The sequence below is a fragment of the Notolepis coatsorum genome (assembly GCF_963971535.1).
Source record: "Notolepis coatsorum genome assembly, chromosome: 7".
In the NCBI taxonomy this organism is placed as follows: domain Eukaryota; kingdom Metazoa; phylum Chordata; class Actinopteri; order Aulopiformes; family Paralepididae; genus Notolepis; species Notolepis coatsorum.
The window spans coordinates 125,209,224-125,224,851 of NC_140171.1; the positions used below are offsets into that span (position 1 = coordinate 125,209,224).

The window sequence follows — 15,628 nt, forward strand, 5'->3', positions numbered from 1 at the left end:
GACAGTAGTATCACAGGGAATATATTGTGAAATATATTATTCCTTGCCCTAAAGATTTTTTATTTATTATAGAAACAAGAGTTTGTCTCATCCCCTAATCTGGGATGGTATACTAGGACTGAGAATACATTACACAGTGGAGTGTTGTACATGTGGTTTTAAATACCTAAACAAACAGATATTGTGATATGTATCAATATTGTCCTTCTGAATATCATGGTATTTTCGTTTTCCCCATATCGCCCAGGCCTATATGCTACACTGATGTACGGAGATTACAGCTTTGACAGAGTTGTTTGTATTCACAGGTACAGAAGTGTATTATAAGGTTGAGCTTGTGGGTGAATTTGTATTTTTTCACACCCATGGAACGTACTTTTTATATAAAGGTTTAGAATAGCCGGCATACACAAGCTTTGCCTCGCTGCTGCTGTTAGTACAGAGAGGTTCCTGTACTTTAATGTAATCACAGTGCCAGAAATGTATTGCAGCATGAGGGAGAAGACACCAACACATCACTATGCTAAGTCAAATTGACTTTATTGACAACCAATTTAGCTGGCAAGCTATTTGTTTATTTCTCAATGTGGCACTTTCAGGCCCAATGGAGAACTAGCTTGCGTACGTTCACATGGGTCTGACATGTTAGGCTAACAAAGTATGTAAAAGTCTTAGAGATGCACTGATATGAAAATTTGCAGTGATACAATACCGATAATAAATGTTCTGTTATGGCTGATATTTAGATATTGATACCAATGTTGTCTGTAAAAGAAAAAGAAAAATTAAGTTACAACCGTCATCCAATTGTGTACATACTGAAAGTGATGACGTGAAAACACTGTAAAATATAAAACATTCTGTCTTTATGGCCAAATGGTGCGCAGCTAAATGAATCATTCGAAATTATCATTGGTTGTTCACATCTATCCAGTCCTGCTCATCGGACCAACACAAATTAATAAGAAAAAATTAAAATCACTATCAGCCAATATAATCTATCTGCCCAATTATACTCATCAGACTCATAATAAAAGTAAATCACCAATATCGTCCAATATCGCTATATGTTCACAAATATATTGTGCATCCCTAGTGGACATGGGTGACATAATAATAACAAAAAGACTATGTAGGCCCACATGTTTCCATTTTGTTCACAAACAATCTAGAAATACAGGATTTGGACATGTGTGTCCACCAGTGTCTCCCACTGAACCCTGCGTCTGTGTGTATCTCTTACTGTTACCATAGTCTTGCTGTACCAGGGCAGAAGAAAGGTCTGGCATAAGGGTCTTAAGGCAGAGATATGCTTCAAACGTCGGCTGTCGCTGATATTTCGCGGTTGGGAGCTAGACGACATACTTCCACGTCAATTCAACGTGTGGGTTGCAGTACACCGCCAATTTTTTTTTTTATGATAAATTCATTAATCAATATTTAATCAATATTTTGATTGTGCACATTAAAGCTCTGTGGATATATAATTTAAAAAAAGTTTTACTTATAATTACTTTACATAAAAATAGGATCTATAGCACTTTTTTTTTTTTTTTTTTAAATACTATTTTTTTCAAAGATTTATTTTTTGGCGTTTTATCGCTTTATTGCTACTGAGCAGTCCAGTAGAGAGATACAGAGGAGGAATGGGAGACAGAGTGAGGGGAAGACATTAGGCAAATAACGACGGGTTCGGGAGTCGAACCCGGGTCGGCCGTGTCTATAGCACCTTTAAGAATACAGAGAGGGAAAAAATCTAAACCCAGTGGGCAGTGCTATTGCAAAATACAGTAGTCAGTCAGTGCAGAAGTCAACTGAAAGTCAGCCAGTGGAAGAGTTATACTGTACGTAGTGTACCCACTGTACTGTAGGTCAAACTACCGCTATAGGTCCCAGTCCCTTATTCAAGTAAACGGATGTTTGATCCAACTAATTATCAGTCATAATTGAATAAATACAAATTAACTTTCAGTAGTAATCACACAATTTCAAGACTGCAAAAAATATGAGAAGTAGATGATTCAAGACATAAACAGTTATGTGCAGCAATTTGGAATCAGCGCTTGTTTTCACTGCAGGCCTGAGCTCTGATTCTAATCTGTCCACACTTGTTCGTCCTGTTTAGGTGTATGGGATTCGTTCAATACACCAGGTGCATATAATATGAAGCTTCTGTGTTACCATAACAATCCCTTGGTGTCAAGTGTCCAAATGACAGATAAATCAGACTGTCGAGCGATCCTTTTCATACATTCAGGGTCGACAGCGTGTCAAAGGAGGCGTTTGAATCACTAGCAAAAAGAAGTGCTCGGACAGAATTCATCACGGCAGTTTAATTGACATACTAGTCATTACGAGTTTATTGGTGTATATACGTGACTGGGTTGTCGTTATTATTACGATTTGTATTTAGTTCTTCATACTTGCCATCTGGTTTATAAATCACTCTTAACCCTTTCACTACCACGCCACCAAAGGGTTAACCCTTTCACTGCAAGAATACAGAAGGTTAACCCTTTCACTGTCACACAACAAAGGGTTCTCTCTTCCTGAGCAGTTTGGCCATTTAGTGATAACCCATCACGTGGGATTTAGGAAGGCGTCCAACAAAACCTAACCTGAACTATTGCACTGTGGGAAGGTTCAGTCAGGCATGACATCACCCAGGGGGTGTTTTATAGGTCATGGTCCATTAAGCCTGTTGTACCCTGTTATGTACCAGAACTTTCCTCTTTGGGTTTTCCTTCCTGCTCTTTAGCGAGTGGTTTCACATCTCTCTGACCTTGCGACACCTCCTGTGCAGGTTGAGACTCTGCTGTCTCACGCTTCAGTGCCGTTACCTCCTCCTCCTCTCTGGGGTCTGTTTGCTCTACTTTCTCACTATCGCACAGTTGGTCTTTGGGGGCAAACATCCACGCCAGAGCGGCCCCGGCTGTTCCGTCTCCACTCTGACGGGAGAAGCACAGGAATGTGGCCCAGATGAAGGCGCAGCAGCCCGTGTAGGGTGTCCGCAAGTACAGCGGCACCATGGAGAAGTTGACACACTGATGGTGAGAGAGGGAGAGAGAGAGAGAGAGAGAGAGAGAGAGAGAGAGAGAGAGCTAGTCACTTCTCAAAGTATCCACCCACCGTAAAATATTGTTCTGCTGCTCCTACATGATTTCAGGATGCATCTCTTTTTCATCATAGTGGATGCATTTTCTGTGAATTACTATATGTTGTGTTTAAATAATGATGTTGGACTACATTTAACCTTTTCACTGTCTTTGTAATGCAGCTGATCCTATGCTGAGGAAATCTCCATATCTGCTTATTTTTAAAGCAAACTACAAAAAAATTCTCATATCCAAAAAGTAGTAGATAGATAAATAGGTCATACGTGTAGGTGTACATGCATTTGGTTATGTGGGTGGGTAGGTTTGTAGGCAGGTGGGTGGGTGGTTATGTATTATTATGTACGCAGTATATATGCATGTATGTACTGTGTGTATGTATGTTTGTAACACATATCTTTTGAATGTATTACTGGTATTTTTTTTAATAATATGTATATTTTTGTATGTTTGATTTAACAAAACAGGGGAAGTTCTCGATAAGCCTCTAGGCTTCTAAACTTCTCCTATACAATATGGTTATTATGTCTTTTTTTAAACTTTTGTTTAACTCTTTGTGTTAATAAATAAATACAAAATACTGTCACACAACAAAGGGTTAACCCTTTCACAACCACACAACAGAAGGTTAACCCTTTCACTACCACACAACAGAAGGTTAACCGTCTGTAGTGTGGTAGTGAAAGGTTAACCTTCTGTAGTGTGGTAGTGAAAGGGTTAAGTACCCCGCCCCATTTCAACTGATTTTCAACAAGTGTGGCTGTTTACCTGCATGAATGGCCAGAACATCAGCCCAGTCTGAAAAAAACAACAATAAAAAAACAATCAACATCTGTAACATTAAAGTGTTACAAGGGTATTACAACGTGTGTCAGCGCAGCATAATATGGAACAAAAAGAAATCTCAAACATCTGAAGACATTCGATAAGAATATTTCAGAGTAAACATTTGTCTTTAAAATGAATGATGCTGGGCGGCCGGGTAGCGCAGCGGACTAAGCGTCTGTCTACCACCACAGAGACAGTGGGATCGAATCCAGCTGTGGTGCTTCCGGGTTGGCCGACCGTCCATACTAACACAATTGGCAGTGTTAGCGGGTGGGAAACCCGGCGAGGGTGGGTCCTGGTCGTTGTAAACAGCGACTCCTACAGTTCGGTCGGGGCGCCTGCACAGCAAGGGAAGGATCTAGGAGAGGTAGTGTGACCTTCCACACGTTACACTCTCCCAGTGAGAGTCCGTGCTGCCAGGTGAAAAGAAGCGGTGGGCTGGGTACACATGTGTCGGAGGAAGCATGTGATAGTCTCCGCCCTCCCAGACCGACGGTAGGGGGTAGAGTGGCGTTATTTTTTTCCGTAGCCACATTTTGCGGAGACGCTCTCTGAGTGGCCACTGACTGACGCTCTCTGATTGGCCACTGACATGTGCGCCCAATCGCGTGACGAGCTGTGTCTTTGCCCATTTCCGGGTCTAACAGCCTGCAAACTACCTAACGCCTAGTTTATCACTGGTTAAGCTTAGGCGACTCTTTCCAAGTTGGTTAAGGTTAAAGTTTGGAATCAGGGCTGGTGTGCCCTGCTCTAAGACAAACTCTAACCTTAACCAACTTCGAAAGAGTGCCTAAGCTTAACCAGTGTAGAAACAGGCGTCACACGATTGGGCGCACATGTCACATGAAGTGGCCAATCAGAGAGCGTCTCCGCAAAATGCGGCTACGAAAGAAAATAACGCGGTAGAGTGCGCAACGACCAGGAAGGGGATTGGGAATTGGCATAACGACTAACGGAAAAAGAAAGGAGGAAAAAGAATAATAATAATGAATGATGCTGACCAACTCCTATGAAAAAGAGTGTTGTGTGTGGGAATTTGAATTTCCCAGAGCCAGAGCCTATAGGTTTACTGGATAACAAATAAGTACACTCATCTGCAAAGGACATTGAGTTAGACACCCTGGGTCTACATTTTGCATCACATAGGTGACCTGATGTTAAAGACACCAGCCTTAGAGTGAGCACCGCCACCTGTACTTGTGGGTGTCCGCACCTGTAAAGGGGAGGGTGGGATTTCATTTCCTTTTGTATTTCATTTGGTGCCACTGGTAGTCCTCCTTGATCTCTGTGTTGCTGTGTTTGTAAATAAATACTATTATTTTGCAGTGGTTTTGTGTCACTGCACCCTCACCTACCCTGTGTGTGGCCTTGTGTTGCGCACTGGGGTGCGTAACAATACCACTGTGGCCTACTTAGGAGACATGGGGAGGAGGGGAGGTCTTTCTGCTCTAGAGCTAAGAAGAGGGTTGAGGGTTGTCCATTGCTTTCGGGGCAGGTGCTGGCAAAGAACATCTGTGGGATCTTCAACGTAGTGGTGAAGCCTGGATGGTTCTGCAGACTTCCACTGGTCCCTCCATCTTGCCTTGACCCAGGAGGCCTTGGTTGGAGGTGTCAGTTGGTGTTGTGCGGAGCAGTTCTTGGGCGTGTGTGACAAAGGGGCACCGGGACTTGAGGCGCATGTGCTGTCTTGTGGAGGAGGTGGAATTCACTAATTTGTGCCTTTCGAGCAAGGGCCAGCGTGGCTGCTTCTCGTCTGACCTCTGCTGGAGCGATACCAGGTAGGTGGTTTGTTGGGGTGGCTCTCAGGCACCAGGAGATAGTCTGTGGTACCTGATACCCCCTCACATACAAATACTGTGGTACCTGATACCCCTCACATACAAATACTGTGGTACCTGATACCCCTCACATACAAATACTGTGGTACCTGATACCCCTCACATACAAATACTGTGGTACCTGATACCCCCTCACATACAAATACTGTGGTACCTGATACCCCTCACATACACAATACTGTGGTACCTGATACCCCTCACATACACAATACTGTGGTACCTGATACCCCTCACATACAAATACTGTGGTACCTGATACCCCCTCACATACAAATACTGTGGTACCTGATACCCCTCACATACACAATACTGTGGTACCTGATACCCCTCACATACAAATACTGTGGTACCTGATACCCCTCACATACACAATACTGTAGTACCTGATACCCCTCACATACACAATACTGTAGTACCTGATACCCCTCACATACACAATACTCTGGTACCTGATACCCCTCACATACACAATACTCTGGTACCTGATACCTGTCACCTCGACCTCCTCACTCATACAAATGTTAGCCCAGGAGTGTCTCTCACCTTGTATGTATTCAGGAACTTTTCTCTCCAATCTTCCAGAATATCCTCCTTGCCCTCCAATAAACTCACCCCTGCAGAAGGACAACATTGAATCAAGAGTATGTTATTCCTTTAGTGTGAAAAGAGAACTATGGCTTTGCCTTTTGTATTTGACTGACGCTAAAGGCTTCCATAGGCCTGACCGGCTATCTGTTCCTGCAGCTTATCAAGTTTGTAGCAATACTTTTCTTTCCCTAGTTGAGCTCACATCTATTCCTGTAGTTCGCTGACTTCTGTTAGCTAGTGTTAATGAATTACTTGTGGTTGTATTTTGAGTAAAGAAGAGCAAAGGAACACGTTTTAATTGATTACAGAATGTTACAGATTGTCAGATTTTGAAGTCAATGATTAACTGTCTAGACAGAGTGTGTCAATGTGTGATCTTTGAAGTCCCCTCTGACCTGTGTAGAACACACTGGTGGCTAAGGGCGCAGCAGTGGTCTGGTCCAGAAAAAGTTTACGCAGCACCATCCCGACAGAATTCCCGGGAAACCTCCGTTCTAAAAAACGCATCCAGAAGAAGCTCAAGTTGCCATGGAAACTGAACGCGACAATGGCAACATTTCGAGTGTGGCTCCAATCCATGTCTTCTCTCCGCGAAAACCACTGGTGAACGAAATCCCCGCCGGCGAACAGACAACCATATAGGGTTACATTGGTAACCCACGGAAAACGTTTAAATGGTCTTAAGAATGCATTTCTCATTTTGTCGGTTAATATCGCCTTTCAAAACATTTAGATCTCGTAAACACGAAGACGACAAGAATGTTGTGAATTTGGTGGTGTGAAGCAGTTTAACGTCCCCTCTGATTTCATGTCCATGAAATAAATATAATGTATCCTATCCATCCAGTTTTCGATATTTAAGACACATAATACAATAAAACAGTATAGTATTTGATAAATAGATAAATATTATTCGGCGGAAAAATGATAAAGCAAAGAAATAGGCACAGTCCTGCACCGAACTACGGAGACCGATGAAACAGTCCAATAGTTTCTAGAGAACATTCTGCGTAAAATTGGTACGCCCCTTGTGACGCAGAATCAGAAGGGTTCATATCTATGGTTCTGCCCCTTGTGACGCTGAATCAGAAGGCGTAGCAACACCGCTGGATAATCTGATTGGAGGAATGTATTGTGATACTGAGAGCCATAAATTATATATTATCTCGAGCTGGAGCATATGTGTGTAGGGTTTTAGAAAATAGGTATTAGGGGTATGTCCTATATAAGCATTTGTATAATTGTTAATTTAGCTGGATATACACTGTATACGGTTAAAATATTATTATAGACTTTTTTTTTTTTTTTCTTGTTTCTGTACTTGCATGTAATTTTAACCACCTTGACTGTTAGTTTCACTATGCATTATGTGTTGAGTATTGACTTTTAATAATTTCTGTTTTGCAATATTAAAAAAAAAATATATATATATATTATCTATGCTGAGAGCAGTCAGGGTAAAAAAAACAGTACACAGAAAGTTGAACGACGTTCCATTGTCAAACATGTTTTAGCCATAGATATATGGTTTTAGCTGCCTGTGACATCTCTGCTTAGGAGTGTGGGACAACATTTTAGGAGAAAAAACCCAAACTGTAACTGAGGGGTACAATTCCCTGACTGTATTGATAAGTATGGTATTATTAAACCACTACCGCTTGTACTTTAACTTCTGGCCATCCAGTACATGATATAGATATGATGAACACTTTCCCACCTGATGAAACGAAGTCCACACAAATGTATAAATCGAATATTTTATATAGCAAAGGGTATATACAACGTTCACTTAATGACATTTATGATTTGAAATGCACTTGTAAGGCAAATGAGTATTCGTAGGTAAATCAACATTGAATGTCCAATCTCTGGTTACGCAGGGAGCAAATATACAACCTGGTTCTTTAGGGAACTATAGCGATGGTACTTAAATGATTATAGCTGGATACACTAAAGGGGGGGGGGTCCCGCTGGTTGTAAGACAGTAGGGGGGGGGTTAGAAGAGCCGCTGGCGGTATCCCATCTGGCCGACGATTTCTTGGGAGAATTCAGAGTGCTGAACACGGTGCCCACAGAACCTCGGTCCACAGATGAATACAGCTGGACCCTCTGGTGGACGGTAGCTGCCGGTCCACAATGAAGAGACGTGAGGCGACCTCACTCGGGGTAGAGCGCCGTCTCACCTGGACTCCTCTCCGGGGGGTAGTTCCAACACTCAGCAGTGTTGGCTGTTATCCATGGCATAATCAAAGCACCCAAAGCATGTAGATAATCCAAGCCGTGGAAGGCTCGCGGTCGTCCGGGTAAAGTAATCCAATGTACAGGTCCACTCGTCCTGGCCCGGAGCTCCTCGGATGCAAGCACCACACGTGGTCTGCCCAGCCTGGTTAAGACTCCAGATAACGTCAGGAACGATGGGGGTACTGCTCACTTCACAACTCTAACCGAACGATGCACCATACATAATAGACTATTATTAACCCAATAGAAATACGTCCAACTCGACGGTATAGTGCCAAACTATGACAACTCAACTATCAATCCACACGACGTCTCAATGCCTATTCTGAGGCCAAGTAGGCCCCACTACACCACACGTGCGTCGTGGGTGAGGCTCCACGTCTGTTACCCGGTTGGAGGGCAAAGGACCAATGGACTAAAAGAAAGTTCTACTTTACTTGCGCCATATATATATGCGCTGTGAACAAATAGTACCATTCGTATTTCGCCAGACGTATTCCTACGCGGAACCGGGCTTGTAACGACATGTTGGTCGGCACGATTGAACTTGAACCAAGGGGCATGGCTGCTGGCGCCAGGTTCTCGTCCAATGGTAGAATGAAACTATTATGGGCTGTTAGTAGACTAAAGGGATATTCAGTGCATATTGTACAAGGAATATACAGGGGATATCAAACGATATACAAATACTATTAAATATATATCCATAAATAAATATATATATTCGGTTTAATCTGATCCTTCACAACAGCCGCCCCCTAATTAGTCCCACCTAATTAGCTAAGCAGAGACAGATTAACCGCACTGTCTACCACTCAAGGTCCGCTGTAAGGGTCAGTCAACTCACAAAGTCATGGGGTCATGGTCATCATCGATAGTGTCTGGGAGTCTGGGCAGTTCTATTAGCCTCGCCACGGGTCGTGTGTAAGTTCGCCCTTGGACGAGCACTTCAGCTGCTCGGACCTTGCCATCGGCACCGGTGATCACTTTGCTTACGCGGCCAGCCGGCCACATAGCTCTGGGTAGTGACTGGTCGACAATCATGACGACTGTTCCTTCTGTCAAATTGTCTCTCTCTTTTACCCACTTCTGGCGGGTCTGTAGAGACGGTAGGTAGTGGAGTAGGAAGCTGTTCCAAAACTTGTCAGCTAGCACTTGACTGTACCTCCACATTCTTCGGCCGTTCGCTTCTTCAGGCCTGTACATTGTCTGGGGTAGCGCGGGGTCCAGCCGCCCCATTAAGAGTGTGTTGGGGGTGACTGGGTCGACATCTGCTACATCACTGGAGACGTAGCCGAGGGGCTTGGAGTTCAATACTCCCTCGATCTCCGTGAGGACTATCATTAGGACTTCCTCCGCCACAGTCTGGGCCCCAAGCACGGCGTACAGGGCTGTCTTTATAGAACGTACTTCTCGTTCCCAGGTTCCACCGAAGTGGGGTGCGTTCGGGGGATTAAACTGGAAGTCAATCTGGGATGGAGCGAGGTGGGTCTTAAGTTCTGGGCCCATAGCTTGGAAGCTCTCTCTCAGCTCTCTTTCTCCGCCTTTGAAGTTTGTCCCGTGATCAGACAACAATGTAGACGGTTTTCCTTTCCGTGATGTGAATCTTCGGAAGGCCATAAGGAATGAGTCTGTGCTCATGGTCGGAAGGAGTTCGATATGGATCGCTCTGGTGGTCATGCATTTGAATACAATACCCCACCGCTTCTCGGTTCCTCTTCCTCTCTTTATATACAACGGGCCAAAACAGTCCATGCCTGTGGAGTGGAATGGCTTGTCGCCGAGTCGGAGGCGACAGGGAGGTAAGTCAGCCATCCGGGGTATGCTGGGCTGGGCGCGCCACTTTCGGCAGTCTAGACAGGTTCGCTGGAAGTGTCGCACCGCTTCTCTTCCTTGAAGTATCCAATAGCGACGTCTGATCTCCGCGAAGACTCTCTCTGCTCCTGCGTGGTGTACATCCTCGTCGTATTTCTTTATGATCAGCTCTGTGACCTTGTGTCGGCTGTTCAAGACTATCGGGTACTTAATGTCATCCGGTAGATCGGGGGCTCTCCGCAGGCGACCACCCACTCTGATGAGATTATGGGCGTCGCTCTCGGGTGCCAGGTGGAGCAGTCTGCTGTCTGATGGGACGGGCTTTCCTCCCTGTAGACAGTCTAGCTCATCGGGGAACGAGTCTCTCTGGGCTCGTTGTAGTAGAAGAAGTTCTGCTTCTTCGTAGTCAGCTGCTGAAATGTCAGTGGTGGACTGAATCTCTGGGTGGTGCCACAGGAATGTCTTTAGCTGCGCACTCTGTAGGGTAATGCAGTCATCTATGTTGGGTCTGTGGAGGCGACTGTGCTCAGTCCACAGAACATAGGTTTCTTGTTCTCAGCCTCCTCTTTACTTGCTTCCCGTGGGGTGGGCGTAGGCCACTCTTCTTCCGGGAGCTTGAGGAATTCTGGTCCGTCACTGTAGATGTTGCGACGGGTGAGGTCATCCAGGGACATTCCCCGGGTGATGACGTCAGCTGGGTTGTGTTTGGTGTCCACATACCGCCAGCTCGCTGCTTCTGTTAACTCTTGAATCTCGGTGACTCTGACTCCCACGAAGACTTTGTATCTGCATGAATCAGACTTGATCCATGTGAGTACTGTCGTGGAATCTGACCACAAGATTGTTCTGTGCACCGGAATGGTGAGTTCACGTTGGATTAACGTGGCTAGATGCGCTCCTGCTAGGGCTGCGCAGAGCTCTAGACGCGGGATAGATTGTTGCTTTTGTGGGGCTATTCTTGAGCGAGCCAGGATGAAAGCAGTGTGTTTCTCTCCTCCATTCTCTTGGGCACGCAAGTAGGCCACCGATCCATAGGCTACTTCGGAGGCGTCGCTGAAGACGTGTAGATCCATCTTGCATGTCTCTGGCCTCACCGTGGGTGGGAAGTAGCTGCGGCGTATATTGACGCCTGGGAGTGAGCGGAGTTCCGTCTCCCACTCTCTCCATGTGGAGGCAAGGTGTGCGGGTATTGGGTCGTCCCAGCCCTGGTCCTTGTCCCATAGTGCTCGTACAATCATCTTTGCCCTGGTGGTGTAAGGTAGAATACATCCCAACGGGTCATATTGTCTGGCGAGTGTTCTGTACACACTCCGTCTGGTGGTCGGTGTCGCCGTCGACCTTCCCTGCTCTGGAGTCAGGGGTTTGTGTCTATAGTGGAGCGAGTCTGTTTTGAAGCGCCAGACTAGTCCTAGTGTCATTTCTTGGGCTTCTCCTGGGATGGTCGCCATCCAGGTCTCGCTGCTGGCAGCCTTGTCCGCGGGGGAGAGGCTGCGCAATACGTGCGGGTCACTGCTGGCCCACTGCCTGAGATCAAAGCCGCCTTTGATCAGGGAGGCGCGTAGCTTGATTAGGAGAGCCTCGGCTTCTTCTTGAGTCGAAACGCTTTGTAAACAGTTGTCCACGTAGAAACTGTTCTTCACACTGTGTCGGACCTCTTCATCTGCTGCTGGGTCCTCTGCGACGTGTTTCTGTAGTGCAAATGTAGCACAGCACGGGCTGCATGTGGTTCCGAAGGGGAGTACTTCCCACTGGTAGATGGCTGGGTTCTCATCTCCGATCCTCTCTCTCCATAGGAACCGCAGCAGGGGCTTGTCCTCCTCCACTAGTCTCACCTGCAGGAACATCCCTTTGATATCCCCGCTGATAGCCACCTTGTCCTGGCGGAAGCGCAGTAGCACGCCCAGTAGGGAGGGGCCGAGTGTGGGGCCGGGCAAGAGCTCTTTATTCAGATTTTGGGATCCGATCTGGTAGCTGCAGTTAAACACAATGCGATCCTTGCCGTTGTGGTGGACCTTGTGGTGCGGCACGTACCATGATTCGGTCGTCTGATCGGCCTCTTTAATGTCAATCTTTGTCACGTGTCCCGCTGTGATTAGCTTCTCAATCTCAGCGCGGTACACACTCTCTTGAGCGGGGTCTTTGGCTAGGCGCCGCTCTGTGTTCAATAGATACCGCTCCGTGGCGTCTTTCTTTGCATGAAAGGTGGGCATTCCCTCTCGCCTCAGGAGTGGAGTTGCGTATCTCATCACTCCGCCGACTGTGACTCTCTTTGTCCCTTGCTCGAGGAGGTTGATGGCGTAAATGTCTTCTTTAGAACGAATGTCTTTCTTTTCGTTCTTAAAGGGCATTGTCTCTAGTGTCCATAGCCTCTCGACATGCTGCAGGAGAGTGGTGTCTTCTTCTGTCGTTCTGGAGTGGAGGCAGCTAGTGGCTGCTGTTCGGTTGAGAGATTTAGCGAGGGGGCCTTGTAGTGTCCACCCTAAGCGGGTCTCGACTGCTGCAGGACAGCCTCGGGGTCCTGTATGGACCCGGTCAATCGGGACTATGAGTTCTGCATGGTCGGAGCCTATCAGCAGGGTCGGGGTGGCGCCGTCTATGAGCGGGATAGGTAGTTGACGCAGGTGCACATATTTATCCATCAGCTTGGCGATGGGGTAGGTGTACTGCGATAGTCCTATTTCTTGGCTGGTGAAAGCATTTGTAATCCTATACCGTCGCTCTGGCTGCCCGCTTGCTGCGATAGTGAAGGAGACATTCTCGCCTTTTATCGTCTTTAAATCTCTTCTTATTGTCCGAATCGTCATTTGGTTCTCGCTCCCCCGCAGTCCCAGCTGGGCTGCAGCGGACGCGAGCAGAAGGGTCTTCTCTGACCCGTCATCAAGGACGGCGTAAGTGTCCATGACTTTATCTTGGTAGCTCAATGTCACACGGACTACCTTTAAGAGCACTTGGGCGCCGCTGCTGCTGGCGGGGTCAATGTACATGACACTTGCCCTGGTGCCGCTCGATGGTGCAGGTGCAGGCCTTCTCCTGTTACTGTCGTGTAGTATATCTAGATGGGCTCCGTCACACCGACTGCACCTTTTCTTTAGGCGGCATTCGGCTGCCATGTGACTGCGCGCACATCGGTAACAGCGCCTGTTGGACTTTATCCATTGACTCACTTCTTCTGCATTCATCTTTGTGAACAGGTCACATTGTGACAGCCAGTGTTCCTTCTCACAGTAGGGGCACACCATCTTCCACTTCTCTTTTCTCGAGGGGGTACTGTGGCTCTTACTGCTTGGTACTGACTCTGATTGGTGCATGACAGTCACCGATCTTCTTCCATCGTTTATTCTCCTGGGTCCCTCTCTGGAGCTTGGCGTGCTCCGCACGAACGTATCCAGTCGTAAGCTGCTGACTTCTCTCGCCAGGAAGTCGGCTAGATCGAGGAGGGATGGTTCGGGACCGTTAGGATCACGGTGGTCTCTCTGCTGCCTAAAACGCTCTTGTCTTGCGGGTGGCAGCTTCTCTAGAATCCTCTCGACGTTAGAGTTGGCGTATAGCTCATGCATGCCCTTTTCCCGTTGCGCTCCCAGCATCCCTACCAGGGACTGCACTTTGATTGACAGGTCGTCTAATGAGCGATTGTCTGTTGCTGGGGGTAGGCGATCAATATGCCTTATCTCTTGGATTACGTAATCCCATATACGTCCATATCTCTGGTCCAGCGCTGCTAGAGCCGCGGTGTATGGGGTCGTAGAGGTGGCATAGGCTAGCGCTATATTGTGCGCTCGCGGTACTTTCAGGTGCTTCAGTAATATTGCATACTTGTGGCGTTCATCAACGACGTCCACCATCATTGTCTCTAAGCACATCCGGAGCTCCGTGTACTGTGCTCGATTCTCATAGGTGAAGTCTGGAAACGTCGGCGTGGCAATGTATGACGCCGTGGATGGCTGATACATCGGCGAGCGTTGGGGGAGAGACCTCCTAGGCGAGTCTCCTCTTGCGCCTCTCTGTGGGCTGGTACCGACAGGGTACCATGGCCCGCTGGTCCAGGTGCTATTCCTCGGGGCTGGTCGTGCGTCGTGCTCACCCGTGAATAGAGTCGGGGGTCTGTAGCGCAGCGCCGCGGGGGTATAGCCTGGGCTGTACTGGACCTCCTGGTCCGGTGGAGTACTGTGCTGTCGTCGGGCTTGGTTCTCCTCCTCTCCCTCTTCTTCTTCTATCAGGTCCTCTAGATCCTGTAGTCGTTTATTTAGCTTCTCCGCAGTGTATGCCGCTCCTTCCTTGTAGCTGGGTCTCGCTTGGACCGGTCTGGGAAGGGGGTCTGCGGGGGGTATAGGCTTGGTCTGTTGGTCAAGTTCAGGGTCGCTTGCTCGGTTAGGAGACGCTGCCCTTGACTGTTGTCTCGACGAGTTCCTTGAACCCCTGGCGGAGGGAGAGGGTGTTGCCTTGAGGATCAGCTGCTCCATTAGTTGCGCTTGTAACTTGTCGCGCTCGGCTTCGCGCTTGGTGAGATCTGCTTCTCTTTGGGCACCGGCAGCGGCGCGCTGTGCGTCGGCCCGGTCTCTTGCCATATTCTCTTCCGTCTGAAGGCGTCTCATCTCCAGGCGTATGCGCTCTTCTTCGCTCCGTTGCTGCGCTTGGAGTTGTTCGCGCTCGATAAGCATCTGTGCTTGGAGTCGATCGCGTTCGCCCTGAAGTCGATCGCGTTCACCCTGAAGTCGATCGCGTTCGGTAGAGGCTGTCAGGCTGACGAGGAACGCCTGTTGTAGCATCCTCTCCGCTTCGCTGGGGGAAGACGGTTGTAGAGGTGAGCCGCTCCTGGGTGAGCCGCTCGTTGGGGAGTCCTGGAGCTCTATTTCCTCGGCGCTCTCCTCCTCTTCTTCCGTGCAGAGTTCTCTCTCTGTAGGGTTGTCTTCCTCCCGGGGCTGGTGGGGGACTACTTCTTCGGTATTGGCGGGGGGTAAAGGCATGTCAGCTCCCTCCTGGTCCCCACCGTGAGCTTGGTCAGTTACATTAGAACCCACTAGGGCCTCTGTGGTCGGGGAAACCTGGTCGTTAAGGTCAGACATAATTTTACTTTCTACTTTTACCGCGTTTACCGTTTGTCGAAGGCTAGGTAGTTGACTGACAGCGTAGTCCTCTAAGTACTGAGGTGGCTGTCGTCTGCGCTGCGGGCGTTCTACGTTAGGAGGACCGTTTCGTGGAGTGTTC

At 47.5% G+C, this 15,628-nt stretch overlaps 1 protein-coding gene across 1 annotated transcript; it reads right to left on the reverse strand.

The window, feature by feature from the left end:
* Positions 1–22: 22 nt before the first annotated feature.
* Positions 23–7,320, reverse strand: LOC311231410 (mpv17-like protein). Its single transcript, XM_084317988.1, has 4 exons — positions 6,763–7,320; positions 6,323–6,393; positions 3,882–3,911; positions 23–3,044 (listed from the first exon to the last, which is right to left on the reverse strand). Exons 1-4 carry the CDS (start codon positions 7,064–7,066, stop codon positions 2,712–2,714), a joined length of 738 nt encoding a protein of 245 aa, XP_084174114.1. The 5' UTR covers positions 7,067–7,320; the 3' UTR covers positions 23–2,711.
* Positions 7,321–15,628: the final 8,308 nt, after the last annotated feature.

Excerpts from the sequence above, each read along its gene's own strand:
- LOC311231410 (XM_084317988.1), bottom strand. The coding sequence starts at position 7,066 with ATGAGAAATGCATTCTTAAGACCATTTAAACGTTTTCCGTGGGTTACC. Across the intron at positions 6,394-6,762 it reads CACCAGTGTGTTCTACACAG|GGGTGAGTTTATTGGAGGGC; the intron begins GTCAGAGGGGAC and ends GTCCTTCTGCAG. Across the intron at positions 3,912-6,322 it reads AGTTCCTGAATACATACAAG|ACTGGGCTGATGTTCTGGCC; the intron begins GTGAGAGACACT and ends TGTTTTTTTCAG.